Source organism: Sylvia atricapilla, chromosome 7, assembly GCF_009819655.1.
Source record: "Sylvia atricapilla isolate bSylAtr1 chromosome 7, bSylAtr1.pri, whole genome shotgun sequence".
Lineage (NCBI taxonomy): Eukaryota > Metazoa > Chordata > Aves > Passeriformes > Sylviidae > Sylvia > Sylvia atricapilla.
The window spans coordinates 27,581,110-27,603,237 of record NC_089146.1 but is presented as its reverse complement, the minus strand read 5'-3'; the positions used below and the strand labels follow the sequence as shown (position 1 = coordinate 27,603,237).

The window sequence follows — 22,128 nt, the reverse complement described above, 5'->3', positions numbered from 1 at the left end:
GAAAAGAAATCCCAAACAAAGCCTGTTCTTTACAGAATAAACAGTGCTGGTGCTGTGAGAAATTGGGCTGTGTGATACCCACCTGGCCAGTGACAACTGCACCTGCCTACATCAGCTGTACTTACATTCCTGATCTGTGCTTGACTGCAGTGAAATTTTTCTTTAATTATTTCCCGCTCAGTATATTTTTAACCTCTTTATTTATTTTATTGATGTAACATATAATCTTATGTCTCGGTAGTCTCCAGTACATTTTGTAAATGTTTGTTATCCTAAGCTGTAAACTGAATGTGACATGGCAAGAAACCAAATTCTGCTGTGGCAGTTAATTACCCAGTGTGCAGAAAGTCTCATCTCAGTTTCTGTATGCTTTCGATCTTCACTAATAGGAAAAACATTGTCATCTTTCCCCAACATCCTCTCTGCTGTTCTCCAGTTCCAGATGTTGCCATTCATTCTAAACTGGCTGTAGGTGAGAGCTTCAAGGTCTTTTTTCACTATCCTCCCAGTTTACAGAGACTGTCAATTTATATTTGGCCCCATCCATGCTTTTTCATGCTTAAAAGCAATTGCTTTCAAAAAAAGATAAGCATTCCCATATAGAACTTTCAACTAAATCATTACACTGTTAAGCACTTTCAAGCAAAAGGAAGTAGATCAACAGCTAAATGAAATCATTGTCACAGACTGACATTTTTCTTTACATAGAATGATAAAAATACAAACACTAGATAGTGGAAACAGAAATGCAGTGCCATCTTTATCTCTCTTCTTCAGAGCTGTATCTTCCTTCCAAAGCATCGTGTTGGCGTGTTGATCTAACATTGCTGTGTAAATATGGAACTGTCAAAGCTCAGCATACAGGCAGAGCAGAGTGGGCACTCCTCTCTTCATCATTATGGACAGCTCTGCATTCCAGCATCCTTGTACCCTTACACTGATTCCCCTCTCTTTGGATCTATCCTTGTGGCACTGCATTAGTGCTTGTATTACCATTAAGGGTCTTTCACAAACCTTCTTATCGCTGTCAGTGAGAAGTTTACCCCACTCTGAATCAGCCCATTAAGCCAGCAGCTCTCTTGTCTTTGGTTAATGTGCGTTCTCCTCTTGCTTTTCAACATGTGTCCACTTTGGGTCCCATCCTTAATATAATAAAACTCTTCTGCTTACGAAAACCTCACCATGAGTTATGTGGCTGGTGAGCTGTGACCTTTCCCTTTTGTGTGGTTGTGCTCTCTTGTCTCTCTCAGTGCTCTGCTGTCCGCTGCTACCTGATGCCCCATTTATTATTGCACTTCACTTTTAATGCATTTTGACAAGGCTGTACCTACACAGGCTTGCACGGGGGTGGTCCTGGGCTGCAGTGGAGGCTCACAGGTCCTGTGCAAACTGCAGATCTGGATGACAAAGTTCCATTATGTTAAATAGCTCAAAATCTCTTCTGTATGGGATTCAGCATCGAGTTACAAATGTTTTACAGCAGAGTTACTGAAAATACACTTAAAGCAGTGGCACGACAATCTGCTTACTTCAAATATGAATTTTAATTTGACAGCACCTAAGACTGAGCCAGCTGCTCCATTGTAACATGTTCTTTGTACACTAAAATTCCTGAAGAGCTGAAAAAAGCTGTAACCTGTACATGACTGTTGTTCATCTTAGAAAACACCGTTTTAGTTTTAGTACTTGGTATCAAATGTTCTTTACTAAATCTTTAGACAATCATCTTATTTAATAATAAGACCTTGGACTTGTATAGTGCTTCTATTTGGGTACACTAGAAACTGTGATCTGTTAAGCCTCATACAATGCTCCTTTCAGATAAGGGAATGCATAGTCTGGAGTTGTAAATTCCTACCTGACACTGCAGAGAGGGGGGAATGTCAGATTTACAGATCTTATGTTGTTTAATGGAATCTCCTGCAGGACAAATGGAAGCTGAAGGCACAAAACCTCAAATTTCTTTTTGCAGATGAGACTGTGCCCCAAGATGTCAGAAAGGACAGGATGCATGGAGTCTTGCCCATTGTTCTAATCTCTAACCACACTCCCTCACACATCACTGAATCAGTGGATGTATTTTGTGGCACTGACAAAAAAGTGCTGTCTAAGAACTCATTTGTGCTAGACAGGAAAGTTTTTAGTCTGCAAGAGAGCAAAGGTCAGTGCTCATCTCTGCCTCTGACATGCTCGGTGGCTTTTCCTAGTCAGTTGACCTCTCTGTGCATGTAGTTTTCCCTTCCTCCCATATGGCTGCGTTTTCTGTTTAGATTCTAAGTGCTCTCAGACAGAAATTCTCTCCCACAGCATGTTTGTGTATTGCCTAGAAATATGGGGTCACAATCTCAGTTCACTCCTCTATGTTTTTCTATAATACAAGTAAATAACAAGGGATTTTGAAGCTGTGAAAGAGAAAATCAGTAACATTGACCACCAAAGAAGAACTCACAGCATCTAAGAACTTTCTCTGAAAGAGTAATATTTGCAGTTGAGAGCAGATTGTGCCTTTAGGCTTGGACACCCAGCTGTGGTTCAGGAGCTTACCTGCTTGCTGCAGAGCTGTGCACAGGAAGAGAAGGGTGAAGCATTTTACCTTGCATCTGAGATACAGGAGGACTATGAACAGAGTGAGTTACCATGACTCAGCTGAGGTACAGGACCTCATTTGGGCTAGGATAACTTGATCAAAACGGCAGAGCTCACTTACCTGGCGTCTGGAGCCCTGTTCTGCCTGGTGTTAGAGTGTCCAGTTGTGCCTGGAAAATTAAAATGAGAGACAGACTACTCTAACTCAACAAGGCTTAAGAATGAAGCTGAAGAAAACAACGTCTGTCTTCTGAAAACACTCCTCCCTGTCTCTTGGTTGAATGCTGATGGACACCAGTATTTTGTGCAATAGGTGAACCAGGCCAGAGGAATGTAGCTCAGACTATTGCATTTCCCTTTGCAAGGATGTGATAGCAGTCTATGAGACAGAGAATCATGAATATCCAAAGATGGTATTATTTGGAACTGAGTGAAATAGCCATTCTTAAAATGACATGTCCTTCTTCTGATGGATTATTCCATCCTTACTATACCAGTATGAAGCATCCACTTCTTCTCTGGCATAAACAGAGTGAGCAATTGTGTTCAGCAGCCAATAAATGCTGGGCCAAAAACAATCCCTGTACAGTGACACGCTGACACTTGTTTGTAGAGAGAGGGTCTGACTCAGAGATTAAGGTTATAGGAACTGAAACCCACTGATGGATTTTTTTCCACTTGTTTGTTTTTGTTTGTTTGCCAACCTCCCATCTTCCAAGTGTTACATTTGAAGTCTTCCCCAGCTGGGTTGCTGTCCAGCCACTCCAGAAAAAGCCATGGGGCTGGGCCAGTCTATTGTTAGTCACCACGGGTTTAAATGAAACAAACAGCTCGAGTTTTACCACATCTTGAAGGATCTGAGATCACTTAAGGGAAATCAATTAATAATTTGATAAAACACAACGCAATTCCCTTCATCCAAACCCCCTCCTCTCTCTGCAATGAATTGACTGAATTTTGTGATCATTCCTCATACCTGTCACTGCACACAGCAGTGATCTGCAATTCGTATACTGCAGTGTGAAGCAGAACTAATTATTGAAGTTTGGCATTCTGTTCTTTCAGTATTAGTTATCTTTTTATCAGACATGCTTATCACAGTTTTAATAAATTACCAGTGTTGGAACTTCAGAAATGGCCTCTAGGGTATTAGGCTACTGTTCTCTATTATAAAGAAGTTAGATTTCAAAAAGTTATTATTTATGGAGCACTGTAAATTTTCCTCATCCTCAAGAGACAAAAACCAATGCTTCAAAAAGGGAATTTAACTTTTCAGTTTTAGACTAAAACAGCAAGTGTTTATGGAGAAGTTCTGGAGGATTAAATAGGGAGGAAATAGCTAAAGTAGAAGTGTTTTCATTGTAAACGTCATAGAAATAGAAGAACCTCTTCATGGATTTTCTGCATTCAGCCTATAGAATTCTTTGAAATTTTTTTCTTCTAAGTACCGTAAGACCCAGCGTTTATCAATTTTTTTAAAATGCTGCAGCATTTGCCCAGAGAAGGGTAGATCTCAACTGCTGCTATGTTATGTATACACTACAAAGTATTTAGAAACATAGGGAAACACTTGTGAAATGGATTTGTCATTATCAGCAATAATCTATGGGTGATATTTTAGAGGTCTGAAATCTGTCCATCGGTGTGTACGGAAAGACTGAGGCTGGCATTTTGTAAGGGAATGAACCAGCCTCTGAGCAGGCACTGCAGGAATGGCTCTGCACCCCAATTTAGCAAAGTCCCTAAGAATGTGGTTAGTCTAAACTGGTCCAGTAGGGTGTGTAAATATGTGCTTTATTTACATTGAAGTTGGCAGATTCTAAATGTAGAGCAGAAACGTAGTCCCTCTATGTTCTTCTCTCCTCAGACTTGAAGAAAAGCTTCCATACCTTGCTGTGAAATGAGCTGATCCAAAACAATTTTGTGAATGTAAATAAGAGATGAAGAGATTTTTGGCCTGTATATGGAATCTAGGAAGCAAGGTTTTGGCCTCTTTTTTTTTTTTTTTTTTTTTTTTTTTTTTTTTTTTTTTTTTTTTTTTTTCCAGAGGTACATTTTTCTGGACATACTTGTGCCTTGTACAGTTAGTGGAAAGGAAGATATAGATAACTACACTGGGAAAGGAATCAGTCTGCCAGCTCAGGTCTCTGGTGCACTACAGCTGTCACAGCACAGCACCTCCTGCCCTCCTTCCTCATGCATAACTCAGCAAAGGCTGATGTGACTGGCAGGCTCTGCTCGGGGTGCCCTCGCAGCACAGGCAGAGAACCAAAATCACCTCGCATTCTGTGGGCAGGGTGAGAAGTCTCCTGTGGGCACTGCAGAGGGTTGATGGAAATGGAAACTCCTGCGTCAGCAATCACTGCACACCTGGGACACAAGGTGCTGCTTTTGCTTCTGCTTCTGCATCTGCTGACAGCAGCAGAAACCTGAGGAACACAGCACCTTGTAGAAAAAGCTGGTATCTCACAGAATCTGTACCTGGTTTGGGAGGGTGTTGGCTTGTTTGCTTTGTGGTGGTTTTGTTTGTTGAGTTTGTTGTTTTTTTCTAGTAAGCTTGTACTTGAGGGATTTTTGTTTCCTTTCAGATATATACAGCGTGCATTCTGGTATTACTCATTTTTCTCCTAATAGGAGAGAACAACATGGCTGTGGGTTTATCTGCAGGCATGCAAGTGGTTTGCATGGAGCACTTGTTTCATGGAAGTGAAGTTGGTAACAGATGGGTAGGTTTGTAATAAGACACCTTTGATAGGTCTAAATAACAGTGGGTTTAATTGATCAATATGCATGTAACATATTCTCATCCAATCTTAACTTTCCAGTTTTAAAGCAGTGTTTTGGTTTTGCATGAAAACCTGCAACCTCTATTGTGCAAGTACAGTGCAGGGATTAGTGTATGCTTAATCTATAAATTCATACTGTGGTGGTGAAGTATAAATTGCTGACCTGAGTGTAAAAGCTGGTCCATAGAACTCTAAGAAATTTTCACATTAACAGCTGAGGATGCATGTAACTATTGATAACAAGACTTGCTAGTGACAAGCAGGTACTTTAGAAGCCAACACTGGGATGTGCAGGTAATTAAATAAATGTATCTAGAAAGCTTCTCTCAGCAGTGCCTGCTGAATAACTGATGTGACAGAACATGATGAGCTAGAATTCCAGAGCACTGCTGATCTGCAGTCAGAGCTGGTAGCAAACTGTGATGCATATAACTTATTGGGAGAGACATTAACTCTTTCTTTCTGTGTCTGGATGTGACCTCTGAATATTCAGACATGCACTGAGTAGGCTTAGCTACTGTGGCCCCTTCTGTTAATTTCTAGTTGGGCAATGTCACACTGAGTACATGTGATTGTACACATGAATGCTTCTCTGGGATTGTCTCCCTCATGAGACTTCTAAAAATGCAGAAATAATACACAAACATGCAATTTTTAATTTTTTTTTTTATGATTGAGAAAATCTGCCTGCGTAGAACTCAAGAAACAGAGATGGGAATGACCAGCTGACCTTGCAAACAGGCTGAATGAAGGCATTTTTATCTGCATTTTCAGTTCAGGGGCAAAGTTGCTTGTGATCTGTCTGCACAGGTGACTGGGCAGTCCAGCCCATGGTTTGCATGGCTCATCCTGCACAACAGCTGCAGCCCCGAGCTGCTCCTTCACATGGCACATGAGTCTGGGTACCCCCATCCTGCAAATGGGCCATGTGGTTATAGAGTAGGTCTTCAAAGTGGCTGGAAACACTGTGAGAAACTGCATTTCTTCTAGAAATGCATGAGGGAATAAATACTTCAGGGTTTGCAAGGAGGTAGCTTGAGAAGCTGAAGTGCTCTCTATATGGATGAAATGGGAGGAATTGCTGACCCCCTGACAGCCTAAAATGTTGATTGCTTGGTTGCTTAAGCTCATGGCTGATACATACTATCTTGTATTTGGATATAGCCCTGCTCCCAGGTTTGTCACATCCTCAAACTGTCTTCCACAACCCATGCCATGAAAATTGTTTTATTGCATATGGGTCCAGAGATGTGTACAGCTTTTGACTGACGTATGTAGCAGGAGGTATAAAAATTATCCCAGATGTGTTTTCTGGGGCTGGGAAACTGAAATGTCTCAGACAACTGAGAAAATTAATCATAAATTCAGGATGATATCCCAACAGAGTGACCAAAAAACATCTGGTGGATACAGTTTGTATCTCATCCAAGTGTGCAGAGGCAGTTAAAGCAGTAAAAAAAGAGAAAATAAAATTTGGTTTGTTGAGGGAGAGGAGGAAAGGGAGGGGAGGCACCTAAGCTATTGTTCAAGAACGTGGGTTTTAAGATGCATTATGATGAGGTAAAGAAGCCGAAGTACAAAGCATCTCTTACGCTGCCATGGTGTTGTGTAAGTGTTAAGTGGGTCTGTGCCTTGCTGATAAATATATGGGTTCATACAGATGCACCCCAGAGAGAGTCTTTGCTCTGCTCTGTCAAATGTCCAGTAGTTTGATCCTGGGGCAAAATGGATCAAAGGCAGAGGAAGAACATATGTTCATCTGTGGAAGAGGGGCTTTGGTTGGACATGAGAAGACACAGAGCACCAGCATCCCATGGGGAGTTTGCACAGAGTAGCCCAAGACAATAGAGGTGACACAGGTGAGACATTTTGACCTGAAAAGACAGCTGGTCAGTCAAGTAAAGAAACCAAACAGTGCTGGAGAGCTTATGTGAAAGCCCCAGGATCAGAGGTCAGAGCCTAGCCAGGTCCAAGCCACAGGCCATGGCCACAGATGTGTGTGGGCTCCTGAGAGTCAGCACTGATCTAGTCTGTAGGTCAGCAGACCTTGCAGTGCAAATATTTAAGTGCACGTTAGCTGCTTGGCTTTGCAGTTATACTTTTATTATTGTCAAGATGTTCTGCTTCTCAGGGTCATGAATATTTTCTTTGAGTCACCAGAGGTCATTGGAGTTACTCAGCCCTTAAGCCAGCTCTTCCCTGTCCTGCCAAAGGCATGTGTGGGACTTGTAAAACATGCTCTGGATTGCCATATTGCTTAATTATCCTCTTAGCTCTAATGAAGTGCACCCTGACTAATGGTGTAGGCACAAACAACATGTTGCTATAATTTGGGCCATCACCAAGATCATCTTTATCACTAGTCATCAAGGTAGTGCTTCAGAAGGCTGAGGGGCAGTGTGCCTAACAGAAGAAAACATTTAGGCACATTAGAACATAGCTGGAGGAGAGCAGTGCTCTGACTGGAGCTGTGTTTGCAACATGCCTTGAAGTTCTGTGGTGCAGGTGTCTGGCAGCAAGAGCTGGGTGACCCCTGGCAGGCCACATTCTTCTGTGTTGCACTGCTGCAATCCCAGATGACCCAGAGTATTTGCAGAGAAGCAGCATCGATTGCTGAAGCAACCAACAATTTTTGTTTTCATTTTCTCCTGTCAAGCACTGTTAAGGTAAACTGGGCTGTATAATGGAAAGTTCTCTGTCTCTGCTTTTAAGATGAGAATAAGTGCCTCACAATAAATGATGTCTTTTCTAAATAACTTTTTTCTTTTTTTTTAAATTAAAATTGTCAAAACTGGATTGAAGGTACAAAGACACTGTGTTTTAATGAGCATGGGCTAGAGCTGGGGTTACAGACCAAAATCGTACTGTGCAGTTGCTTTGCTGATGTCAGTGACTCCTGGTAGTCAGCAGGCAAAGTTCCTTGCTCTCCTGTGATGGTTTACAATGTGAGCTCCGTTGTTCAGTGGCAGTCCCTCTCAGGACATGACTGAATGATCCTTTTCAGCAAGGACTTATCCCAGCTCTCACAAAAACCTTTCTGAGGCACAAGCTTTTGGCTTCCACCCTGGACTGGACTGCAGAATATGGGAGGTATTTCCCAAGTGGCTTCCAGGAGAAGACTTGTGCTCTTCTCTTCTCACATCAGATCTTCACCTGTGCTCATGAAGTCTTTATTTGAAGTAAAATTGAATGCTCAGCTAATGGAGATATGATTTTTTTTTCATTTGAATGAGATAGAAATATCCCTTCCCCAAATGTTGTATATAAATGCATTTCCTGGCTGGTTGCATTTCTTGTAGTTCTGAATAAATGTCTTCATGGACCTGAGGTGGGAGTAGGAAAATTCGTCCTCTCTTTTTAGTGGTTTCCCAACTTTCTCCTGCAAAAAACTGGATTTATCCTGTGTCAAGAGGACAATTTCTATGACAGCCTAGGGTTTAAAAAGCATATTGGCTGCAGTGAGAAGTTCAAGAGGAGTTCAGATCCGGACCGAACTTTGAAGCTATTTCCTTTGTTGGTAATGGACTGAGGAAAATAAAGAAAATCTGGCTTTGTTAAGGGAGCTTTGGATCTTTATCTGAACTTTGTGAGCCTGGCCTTTCCCTGTGTAACAGAGCTGTTTTTCTGGTACTTAGAATGATGTATTATGTATAGTATGGATATTTATATGTATTTTCACCTGCAGCTAACAATACCTGCTTGAATTTGTTAGGACTATTTTTAAAAAGTGCTGAAGGGAGGAAAATTGGAGAGGGCATTGAATAGTTGGATATGTTGCTAAATATTTTAAATCTAAAAGTTCTCTCTAATGCAGCTCTTCTGGTCTTGACTTTACTTGTCAAGGAAGGGACCTCTTCAAGCAGTCAGAGGTGACTGGGGATCCCACGTGCTCTCAGCCTCCAGTGAATAGTGCCCTCAGCCCTAATGTGTTTTACTCTACACCAGGACCTGACCCCACTTGTCTGGCATCACAAATCACCATCAGCCTTTCTCCCCTCTTCCCATCTCTCTGGGTTTCACCTGTCAGATCCCAGTTTTGATCCAGCTTGATTCACTGCAGGGTTACTCAGAAGGCGATAATCTAGGGGGTAAATTTAAGAAGACCAACAGATTTGTGCAGAACTGCTGGACTTTGCTGTAGGGAATTTTTCTTTTTGGCAATGAAAGCTGGGGTTTTATACAGCGCTGTCCTCTTTAAAGTGATGACTTGGTGTGTGGGGCTTATGTCTTGGACCTTCCAGCTGAATGATGATCAGAAGTTATATTTACATGTAAATTAAAGTCTGTTCTCCGTGAAGATTCCAGTTGCCTCTGCCTCTGAACTTCTCATCTATTTATCATTTGTGTGCACTGTGAGCACAGTGGGAGTTAGATACATGTTTACTGTCACAATGCTGCTTTTAAACTGGGCTGTGTAAATTGGCTGGAGATGCTTGCTTTTGTTTTGGGAGTCTCCAGACATGGTGCTTGGTGGCATTCTTGTGTGACTTGTGCATTTTGGTTTTTCAGGCAACAGCATGGGGTTCAGATGAAGACACCAGGAGGTCCTGTCAAAGTAAAGGGAAAACAGAGGTAAGTTTTGCAATGATGTTATGGGTAAATATATTTGCAACATGTGAAATGTACACGGAGAATGTCTGACACCAGCTCAAATTTGCAGCAGTTTAGTTGTACTGCCACGTGGGGATGAGCACCAACAAGCAAGCCACTTCAAAGGCCCCCCGTCCAAGTTATTACACTTGCTCTGCATGAAATTTAAAAGTGATTTCACTGCTGGAGAGGACACAATTTGTGACACATCAGAGAGCGGAGTGGTGCCAAGCCAGGGGTAGCATCCTGCAGAGTGCTGTGAGGCCAGGCAGGCTGGCTTAGCCCAGGTCCTCAGCACCGAGCCACTGGCATTCAGCCACATGGGATTCAATGTTTGCTTGCAGTTGGAGTTCATAGTTGTATAATTCCCTGGAAGGTGAGAATTGAATGTGCTCACACACTGCAATCTGTTCAGGTTGAATATCACAGAGCTGCTTCGGAGGCAGGTGCACTCTGTTAAACTGCAGTGTGAAGTAAGGATTGCTTGAACTTGCACATGCTGTCCCACAAGTTCAGAGTTTGCAGGCATTTCTGATCCAGCCATGGGGCCTTTCCACCCTTCTTCTGAGAAGCTAAAATGAAGGCATCTATCTAAAAGCAGGATTTTTTTTTTTATTTTTCAAATGTGATATTCGTGCCCTTAAAAAATCTTCAGTCCTCAACTGAGAGGTGTCCATTATCTTTAATACTGCAAAGAGCTCTCAGTCCAAACCAGAGGAGCTGGACAAAAGATAAGACAGAATAAGCAGAACCTTTGATTAGGCACAGACAATCAAGCAGAGTGTGATTGTGTGGCTGACCCAGAATGCTAGAATCTGCCACATTCCAGTTTGCTGCTTTAAACATGGAATTATCTGATGTTCCATTGACAATATTGTTTTTATATAATAAAGTTCATGTGATTACTGTATTAACTTGTACACACACACACACACACACACACAAAAAAAAAAAAAAAAAAAAAAAGTCACAGTCAGCAATGAGAAGAAGTAGGACAAAATTGAAAAACTCTAAAACCCAAGACATGAGGAATTTTTGAATTTGTATAATTTTCACTTTAGGTGTGCAAAGAAGGGTTTCCCTCTTTTCTTTCATTGTAAAGTCTGTGAGATTTAGGTTGTATCTTCTTGTTCCTGAAGAATTTGTATTTATAACCCAGAAATATTTTGTCAAACGTTGGATAAATGGGACTGAACAAATTCTAGGGTAATTTCAATCTTTGTTACTGTTATGCCAAAAGTAAGCAATGATCTCAGTATCTTCACTGCTGCCCTCTCACTCTGCAAAAAAAATTCATGAGCATAATGCTCTGAACAGCTGAGTTTATGCTGACTGTGACACAGAGTCTGAAATCATTTGATGGCTACAGTGACCATGAAGTTTGGAGGAGCAGCAGTCAAGCAGTCTGTTAGGCACTTCTTGATATACAGTTAATGGCAAACAAAGGTGTTGACTAAGACTCTGACCAGACGACAAGAAGCTACAAAGGCAGAAGGATCTCCCTGGTCTCTGATCTCCCAGGTCTGTATCTGCTCTAACCTCTGTGTCCACAGCTGAGTCCCCCTATACATTGTGAGTTACAGTGCAGAGAAATGACTCAGCACAGCTCAAAAATACCGAGTTCAGTCTAGGCAGCTGTTGAAGTGCTCTGCTCCAGCTGAGTCCAGATGTGACCCAGGATTTCCCCTTGGCTGGGTAAATGCAGCAGCTGAGGGCAGCACTGTCGTGAACACCTCTGATTCTGCTGTGCAATGGTGGTAAAAGGTGCAGAGCTCTGTCTGCCTCAGCTCTGCTTTGTCAAAACTTGACTAATGGCAGGTTTCTACCCAGCACAGATGATTTGATGATAAATAGGTTATGGATTGTCAGACACTTAGAAATGTGGTGATGGAGGCAAGAAATAAGGAGAACCTTTGGATCCTACATTGATTCACCATCTAGTTTCCCTAAGTTATATGACTGGTAAATTTTTCTTGCCCATTTAATAATATATGTATTTTAGGTGAAGCTTTCAAAACTGGCTCATGTATTAAAATGCCTTTTTTATTGTGCCTGTTGAATATCTAAATAAGATTCTTCCTGCTGCTTAGAAACCCTTATCCTAAAATGTACAGAGCTGTACCCAAAGAAAAATAAGAAGCACAAGAATAAAAGCCATAAAACGCATATCACAGAAGTGTAATTATTATAATAGTTACTTCCCATTTGAGTACCTATTGTCTAGAGAAGAGGCAGATGAAAAATCTGGGTCTCAGATATAAGGGTTAGGAGGTACCATTTTTTCTGACACCTCTGGCCATGAATTTCACCTGCTTATTCCAAAACTGAGCTCAGTACCTCTGTTTGTCTGCTGTACCTTTTTGAAAAAGGTGGAAAGTTTTGCACTGAAGGACTGAAGCAAATGTGCTCCCTGTGCTTTGCTGTGTTGTTCTAATGGCAGATCACCTTCCCTGGTAACATGTACTTTAGTTTTGATTTGGATCTGGCTTCAGTTTTGAGTGGCTGGATTTTGTTTTGACCTTCTCTGCTAGATTAAAGAGCCATTTAGTTACCAATATTTATTTTTTACAGAGGCACTTATATGCTCTTTTCAATGTAGTACTTTGGCTTTTTCATAAAGTAAAAAGATGAGTTCACCAAGCCTCTTTCTCTTAAGTAGCTTTCCTACCACCCTTGAATACTTTTTGTCTGTTTTCTGCACACTCCAATTTTTCACCTGTATTCCCTTGTCAATCTCTCTAATGCCTGAGTGTGATTAAAACAGCCTTCCACCCTCCCCAGCTCATATACATGGCAGTTTTGTAAGCTCCTTGTGCAGAATTGCCTGGCCACTGTGACCACAAAATCTTTTTCACACTTACTACTCTTCTGTCATCTCTGTGCTTATACATAAAGTCCTTTTGTTCCTCTTTCTTTAATGCATAATATCTTTTAAAAATGCTTTTTTGTTGTTGTCAGGTTCAGCTCACCAACCAGCCTGGCACATGTCACTGTATATATGCCCCACTGATAGCTGCAACTCGTGCTATCTTTAGGTCAGATGTTTGTTCAGAAAAATGTTGATATTGGACTAGTACCACCCCAGCTGGGGCTCCACTAGAACAGCAAGTTTATGAGTAATTTCACTTGGAGGATTTTTTTCATCACAGTAATTTATCAGATTTTAATCACTTAATATATAAGTCCCTGAACCTGATTTTAAAATTAACTCTCTGCAATATATCATGCAGCATTAAAACAAGCACCTCAGAAAAGTCTCTTTCATTGATGTTGTTTTTATCTACTGAAACTTGTGGTTTCCTCAAAGAAGTGTACATGCTTTGCTTGCCATGTCTCTGGAGAGCCACGCTGGCTTTCACAAGTAATCATTCTTATTTTTGCACCATTTATATCATGTAGAGTGATCAATATCTTTAAACTGTCCCCTGGAAAACATCCACATTACTGAGACAGTGCAGAGAACAAAGTCAGTGTTATGTTGCCTTTCTTTGTGTCTTCCAAATGAAATCATCCAGAAGTTGTAGTTAAAATGAATGATGGATAGAGCAGAAGGGGAAGAGCTGTATTTAATTTCATTAGGAGTTGCTCAGTTCCTAGTTTGTAATTGGTTTGTCTCTGCATAACAATGGCCATTCACCACATCTAAGGAATTTTGCCTAACACGGAAAATTGTGGCTTTTTAAACGTTAGAACTTTGGTCTTTCTTTTGTCTAAACACCAAATTATTTGTTAATGTTCCAAAAGCAGCACACCATCATTTTAAACTGTGTAAAGAAACCATTTGTGAAAATGACAGTGAAAAATGGCAGCTCTTATGTTCTGTCCTAAGTGCTTTGTGTAGCCAGGAGGAAGATGATGCAGTAATACCATTTCTGGAGCAAGAAAGAAGTGAGAGTACTATCTGATAGGCATCCAGCTGGGTTGTCCCACTGCACCACTGCATTTCCAGTATAGCTTTTTTTTTTTTTTTTTTTTTTTTTTTTTATGGTGTTCTGTTGTGGATGCACAAGGTTACAGGGAAATCCTAGCCCAAGGCTTCAGCCCAGTGGAACGAGATCAATGCATAGAAATTGCTGAGCTAAAGGAGGAATGAGCTACCTCAGGCCTTCCAGTGGCTATGTGTCACACAAAGGATGCTTATCTGGTGGAACTGGGAAACTCCACACCACTTAAAAGTAATAGGAATCCAGGTAGGAGAGGCAAAAGAGAAATCCCTGGGGAAACAGAAATAACTGGGAGGCTACCAAATACTTTTATCCCCTGTGTATTCCCTGTTCCTAGAGACTTGAACCTACATTCCTATTACTTCTGCTAAGCTATCAATGCAGAATCACCCCCCAAATAAATTTGATTAGAAGTTTATTAAAGAACATTTGGCTGGAAAAATCATTAGCAATTCTCTTTGGTATCTGTTCCACTCAGAGGAGAAGAGTAGTTTGGTTGAGGCCTTGGCTTAAAATGATTAACAGAATTGCTTGTCCAAAGAAGTAAATACAGATGCCTGAGAGTGTATCAATAGCAGTGCTCAAGAACCAAGTTGTGTCTGGCTTATTTTTTAATAAATTGGGATAAACTGCAGCTAATAAACTAAATGTTTGCTGCACTCTAAAATGTCACAGAAGGGGTAATTTGGAGTTCTGCTGGCTGATTCTCTGAACTCCAAGTTGTGCTCCAGGAGTCTGTGTTTCTCTAGTGAGCATGGCAGACTGTCTGCAACAGCTATTTTTCTATACAGTGTGTAACTGTAAAATAGATCAGTATGTGATGAAATAGTGTTAACCAATAATTAAAAAGGAGATCTCTGACAACAGGGCTTGGGTAGTTTATTTAAACTAGAAAGCCATTAAAGTAGTGCCTATATATAGCTATGCTTTGAAAGAAAAATGCATCTGTACAATGAGATTAAGGGTTTACAACATTTTGGAACTCTGGAGTTTAGAGATGACAGAATAAACAACTCAGGAGCACCTACAGCTAGCTTATTTGCAGCAGCCTGAAACTTTTTGAATTTTACCTCAAATGGAAGCTGCAGGAGGTCAGCCCCTCCATTTGATCTGTCCATGTGAATGGAGGCAGTAACAGGGCACCACTCTTGCTTCTCAGGTTTGAATTGTGCTCTCAAAGCAACCTGATGTCTCTGTGAGCTAGAAAGAGAGCTGGTCCTGTCCACAGTCATGGACATACAGCACTCACAGACAGTGCTTGAACAGTAGGTCTACATACTACAAAAAATTAAATTAAGGAGAATAGGCATAAACTGAGGAGGTGGCAGGAAGGGGCTTCAGTGCAGTTTGTTCTGACTGTGAGATCCTGTGGCCTGTAGCGTTGAGCGTTAGAAGTCATGTCCTCTTCCTTTGTAGGAAAACAAGGGTCATTAGACTGAGAAAACTGACACCTTCTAAATTTATGGCCATATCTCAATAAAGGGATGAGTACCAGGTAATTCTGGGGAAGGAACAAGAACCTCAAAGTATGTAACATAAACATTCACAGGAAAATCAGAAATATGCTTAATTCTTTGGTGGTGAGCTACAGGTTTTTATCAGCTCTGCCATATATTTAATAATAATCCTAACTAATATAACTGAGTTATTCTTATTAACCATATAAATATGCAGTCTTCCCCCTTTATTTAAAACCTTAATCTCTTGATCCCTGTAATATCTTCTGGTGATGAGATTTGCAGACTGATCATACATAGATTTAACTGTCTGCTCCATAATGTGAGAGCAGGATCCAAGTATTGTCTTGTCTGGACAGAGGTGGGTTCAAACTTGCCAAATTTTCTGCTTCTATTACAGCCCATCTGATTTTTGCTTCCTGTGTGCCTAGAGTTTTCCAGACACATGGAAGAAACTGCATTAAATAGTTCCTATTTTCTGTAGGGGTTTGTAAGATCATTTGAGTAGCCAGTTGCCTCAGCTATGACTTGTTGCAGAGAGCACTGTATTGAATGACTTTTCAGAGCAAATCCGGGCTGGTGTAAAGAACACAGAGAGGATGCTGTTCCTTGCTATTTATTTTGAGCATGGGGTAGTAAGAGGATCTAATTAAATCTCCCAGACACTGTCTTGAGAAAAATCCTGCAAGCTGGAGCATTTAGGTGGTTTTATTTCTTTGCTTTTGCTGGAGGCTTCATGGACTGATGTGACTGGCCATGGGTAGAGCAATAAGAAACACGAGGTGAGCACTGTATGCCTCTTTGGGCCAGGCAGGTTGGAGAGGTGTGGTGAGGTAGTCAGACCTTTGTGTGTGTCCTCTAACCCGGTGTGTCACCACAGTGAGTTCAGCGCCTGCATTGTTTCAATTCCCCCGGCTGAGAGAGCAGGGCAGACAATGTGCATCTGTTTCAGAACATTACTTAAAGTGTCTAAATTGCTTTGAGACCAGTGCATGAAATGAGCATATTATCATTGCTCTTCCTCCAGGAGCATGGAGTGCTGCTACCACCATCAGTAAGGCAGGTCTAGGGAAAATGCCTGCTCAGTTAACTCACAGGAACAGCTACAGGTGGACATGGCCCACGCCTAGCAGCATTGTTTTTAAGCAGTAAAAATTGGGTAAAAGTGTGTAACAGATTCATCACTGCCAGTAGACTGCAGCACATAACCTTCCACAGAAATTATTTTTGTGTGTTATCTTCTCAGCTGGGAAGTAGAAGTTTGTTAATCTGTAATACAGCTCTGTGCAAATAAAGGCAATTCTCCAAATTAGGGTTTTAGATTTTTGCTGGACAGGGCTTTAGTTAGGAATACATTGTAGTAGCTAGGCAGGAAAGGGTCCAGCAGCATAACTGGTCTTAGCTGTTCTAGCTCAGAAGCTGTGGTCAGACCTTGCAGAAAGCAGAGAATGGTGGCAGTGGAGGGGGAGCAGTTGGGTATTCTCTTATTATGTGAAATTTGAGTACAGAACTGCATTCTAGGTTAGATGGCAAATCAGTCATATTCTGAAAGCAACACTCTTTAGAGAAACAACCTAATACTTTTTTTTAACAGCATTCATTCAAGAGTTTTTAGTACTTTGCAGTCAAATATATAGTGGTCCTAAAATTATGTGGGACTGAATAACTGCATTCTACAGAAAGAGGAATTACTTAACCCAGACGTGAAACGTAGACATCTCTAGGGCAAGAAGGAACTGACAGGGCTCCCAGCACCGTGCAGCAATGACAGGAGAGGGCAGAGAGGCTGGCAAGCCCTTTGTCTCGTTAAAGGAAGTAATGAGACCACTATTCGCAACACACAGCAGGTGGGACAGTGCTTCTCAAGGTCCTGTTTGATAGACTGATACACAGTCACCATGACTGATCTGCTTCTGAAATAAAATGAGGTGACCCAGCTGTGAATCTAAGCTCCCACCTCATTTCTGGGTGCCAAGGATTGGGTATCTGATTCCTGCTGCTCCTCAAGACTGGCAGCATGTGCTCTGTGACACTCAGTAGCCTCTTTCCAGGCTGGGCAAGTGCTCCTGGGCTGGCTCTGGAGTGAGTCTGTGCCATTCAAAAGCAAGGATCACATATCATGTCCATGCAGTGGCCATCTGTGGCTAACCCTGGCAGGTTTCTATGCTGAATCCTTTCCATAGAGCAAATTAAATAAGATAGCGTGTAATCCAGCTAAGTAAGCCTCTTCCTTTCCAGATGACAGGGGGTGTTTTTACACTGCTGAGTCTTGCAAATGAAGTCTTCAGGGAAATGATCAACAGCATGGAGGGCTGTGAGACGGGAGCTTGCTGAATGATTGCTGCTTACAGGAGGGAGAAGTGGTGTCTGCAGCTGTAGGCTCAGCTTAGTGGCAAATGATGATCTATTGGAGGGAAGAAAGCAAAGCAGCCCGGGTAACCCAGCTGAGGTTGTTATTTTTTAACAAGTTTCCTTTTCTGTTTATGTTATAACATAATAGACTTTCTGTTATGGAGCCCAGTCGTTGCTCAGATTGTCTCCTCTGAGGTGGCCCAGGGCCTGGGGCAGGCAGGCTGGTGCACATGGCTCAGTGGGGCTCTTGGGGTGGTCTTGGGGCAGGTGGCTCTGCAGCCTCTCGCACTGCCTCTGGGAATTGCACACTAGTGTCTCACCTCCCTTTTCCTGTGTGTATTGTTAGAAAGTTCCTGTCTTCTGTGGCCTCCTCCATTCCCACTAACTAACTCCAGCAGATGCTCAGTTAGCCAGGTCTGCACTCCACAGGTCTCTGGCCATGGGGAGAAAGAGAGACCGTGGCTCTCTGGCAACATGAAGGTGATTTTCTGAACACAAAAGCAACTGCAGCCTTTTGCTGCCACCCCAGCACAGCATGGGACAGCAGGACCCCCACACCTTTGGGGACTGGCACATGGAGAGAGTTATCTATTGGTACCAGCAACTGGTCAAGCAGTTGAGACTGGGAACTTGCTATTTCTCACTGGCCTGGCCTGAAAGAGAACTTCCACTGTGAACAATCCTGAGCACACAGTCTTCTTCAGGAAGTAACAGCCTGCTCAAGCACGAGATTCTCTGACCAGGCTGGTCTCTTAAAGAGAAGTTCCTGCTGTTTTCTTGCTGGCACTGGTTTGAATTATAGTGCAGACAGACCTGTTGTCCTTCACTGGAGCTGGTGTCTGGGTAATGTTTTCAAAGCTGCAGCATTACTGGGAAAATAGGTCAGAAGTATCATCATGGAAAGAGGGAGAGTTTCTCCTCCAATCTAACCGGAGCACAGAAAGAGGTACTTGTATCTATGACAAAATTGACCTGATGGATAACATCCTAACCCAGGACTGTGCAGGGCTGTGGTTAGAGAAATAACCAGCAAATTGGCCTCGCTCACTTAGACTGCTGGCTCCCTACAGCTGTGTGCTGCTTGAGGCAACAAACCTCAGCCCAAGCCCAAGAGCTAAGGAAGGTGCATTCCTGCTGCAATACAGGTATTTTTTTTAAATGTAAAAAATATTTCAAAAATCCTTTGTCTCTGTCTTGTGTCTCTATAGGAAGAGTGCCAGAACTATGTCCGAGTGCTGATTGTTTATGGCAAGAAGGTGTTTACCTGTGGTACCAATGCCTTTTCACCAGTGTGTTCCAGTCGACAGGTCTGTTTTGCCTCTTTTGCAGTGAGAGAGAGGGTTGGATACATGCTCTGGGGAAGGACATCATTTGGCAGGCTATCACGGCTGCACAAAATACGTTCCAAATGTAGCTGACTGAAATTATGTTGGTTTTCTTCTTTGGGCTGCTTTGGGGCAATGAGTGTGTCTGCAGCTGGGGAGCAGAAAGTTCACATTATGGGTGAGTTTGGTCTGGACAAAGTGCTGCTCATGTAAACCTTGGGCATGGCACTGAAAATGGGGGATATAGACAAGCTTAGCTGAAACTACCTCCTGAGCTGAATACTTTGAAGTTGCTTTAAAATAAGTGTCAAAACTCCCTTTGGATTCAAGGCAGACAGGAGCTGGCCCAGAGAAATGTTTGTCTGTTTTTTTGAGGCCAGTATGTATTCAGGAGGTGTCTATGGAAGATTAAAAACCTGTGCTTGTGCCAGGAGCACCTGATCACACCAAGTGGGTTTGGGCTTTATTGGCTGGGGAATCACCCTTTGTACAAAGCAATAGGGTCAGTGAGGCTCAGACACAACTTCTTATATGGGCAAATGATGACTGTAAAGATCAATTTCTGGTCATCACTAAGATTACATTCTCATAGCTACCTGATTTTTAAAAATCAGGGATTTGCTCATGGATACTCATGGGCAAACCAAATTCTTTATACCGTTAAGAAAGTCAGATGCTCTTTAAATTTTCTTTTCTGTCCTTTTAAATACAGGTAGGAAACCTCAGCAAAATCATTGATAGAATTAATGGAGTGGCTCGGTGCCCATACGACCCTCGGCATAACTCGACAGCTGTGATTACATCACGAGGAGAGCTCTATGCTGCAACTGTGATTGATTTTTCTGGACGGGATCCTGCTATTTACCGCAGCCTTGGAAATGTTCCCCCACTTAGGACGGCACAATACAACTCCAAATGGCTCAATGGTAAAGTCATGTGGGTCACATCTGAGCAAGAGATGTATTAAAGTCAGCTTGACAGGCTTGTAAATCTTTCTCTCTCTTTTCATATTGAGATCCAGAGTTATGATGGGGAAGGGCTTCCGGAGCAATAATCAATGCAGCTTAGAAGACATTTAAAAAGACCCTGGAATTATTTCAGAAAAGTTGATTTAGAATATAGAAAGTGGGTCTTACAGGCTACTTAACATATATATGGGTCTCTGTCTTGTGAGATGACCAAATACATCATTTTAACAAGAAAACTGCTCAAAGATTTGAAGATCAAAATCAACTTAAAGCATCATATTGTTGACCCAATTTTGCAGAGTTATAGGCACTTTTTCCTTCTACTAACTCAGCTGAAGATACCTGGTTTCAGTGCAAGATCACTCCAAAAATGAGAAATTTCACAGCACATTATGTTCCATGTGAGTCCAAGCTGATGTGGATTTATAGTTATTAAAAAGCAACTCTTACTCCAATGTGATAATACCCTGCATCAAGCAAGCTATAGAATTTCAACCAGTAATCCTGCACTGAGTCCACACCTTCCAACTGGGGCAAAGCACTTTCATCTGAGTAGACTGTAGTGATGGAGTCCCCAATATTCCCCATATCTCCTTTAACCCAGGTAAATTGACCATATATTTGAAATCTTTCTATTAGATTTGAGGACCTTTCAATTAAAGATAAGGGCAGTGGGACTGTGCACTCTCTGGAGCTTAATAAGGCTGAACTAGGCTTCTGCAGGCATACTGAAGTTCGTTTGGAGACCTGGAGTGTAAGGAAAAGGATGTTACCAGGAAGGACTGCAAATTAGGACCAAGAAGCATCATAGCCCATGTACACTCACTGGAAACATGTTCCTCTTGTCTATGCATGAATTCATAGATTCAGAAGAGAGAAAGATTCAGAAGGAAGCCACATTGGAACAGGGGAGTTTAAGGAAGACAAGCAGTAACTGAAGTTCTTGTATGTGACTGGAAAAACTAATGTGACTCTTGGATTTATAACCTTGTGCAGCATTAGTGACATCAGAGTAATTTCGTCCTGTTCTGGCCACTTTTCAACAAGAAACAGAAAACCTGAAGGTGATTCAGAGAAGAGCCATTCAGTGATTTGAAACTTGGAAAGCCTGCCTCACAGAGAGAGACTTAAGGAGCTCAATTTATATATCTTTCTGAAAAGGAGATAAAAGGTGTTTTGTTCATGATATGGAAGTACTTACATCAAGAGAAGATTTTGGAAAGGATAAAGTTCTTAAATCTAGCAGACAAGTCATGACAAGAACCTGTGATTGGAAGCTGAAACCTGATAATGTCAAATGGGAAAAGAAGTACAGGTTGCAGCTGGGTCAGTCTTCAGTCATTTGAACTAGTCACTGAGGAAAGTGATGGATGTAAAGCCAGGTGACATGTCCAGTAATCTACTTCCAAAGATGTGGTCTAATTCTCCTGGTAGTTACAGGATGTGATGGTGGAATTACAGGGTGAAATTCTCTGGCTTGTGTTAGACAGAAGGTCAGATTAGGGATCACAGTGGTCCCTTGAAGGTTCATGGTTAGTCTGAAGGAGAAAGTTTGACAGGAGATGATTGCAATGCCCTCCCTGCTGTACCATCATCTGCCTCCTAAACTTGCCCTGCATCAGCAGTGGCCTGCCTTTCTCTGTTCTCCTTTCACTCCTGGGCTGCAGCTTTAAAGGAATTCTGTACTTCCCTTTTTTCTTCTTCATTTGGTCACTATTCAGAAATGAGCATTGTAAAAACATCCTATAAAACCAACAGATTCGGGGAAGCTTTTTGTTTGCTTGTTTGTTTGATCAAACATTATTCATTTTGGTAAATGAATAAAAATTTTTCATTTACCAAAAAAACTTCTAGGATAAAAGACTATACACTTTAAAGCTTTGTTATATCCCCAATTAAAATATTTATTACTAAGCCTACTAAATTCAAGGTTGTTTTCAGTTATTGTGAAAATAATACCAAAGATTCTAGGAGAAAAAACATTAAGGAGAGCACGTTTCACTACAGTCAGTATCTGGCATGGTTTTGTTTCATGGACATAAGAAAATCTTTTGTGCCTAGAAACTGGAAAGGTTTCATGATAAAAGCCAGATGTGACAGTGCTGGGAGAGTACCTTGAA

General features: G+C 41.7%; 1 protein-coding gene across 1 annotated transcript in view; it reads left to right on the top strand.

The window, feature by feature from the left end:
* The window catches only part of SEMA5B (semaphorin 5B), a 130,168-nt gene that overhangs the window by 42,979 nt on the left and 65,061 nt on the right, over positions 1 to 22,128 (top strand). The window contains exons 4-6 of the mRNA XM_066323069.1: positions 9,882 to 9,944; positions 18,924 to 19,022; positions 19,753 to 19,966. Coding sequence (XP_066179166.1) covers positions 9,882 to 9,944; positions 18,924 to 19,022; positions 19,753 to 19,966 — 376 coding nt within the window. The remainder of the gene's footprint in view (positions 1 to 9,881; positions 9,945 to 18,923; positions 19,023 to 19,752; positions 19,967 to 22,128) is intronic.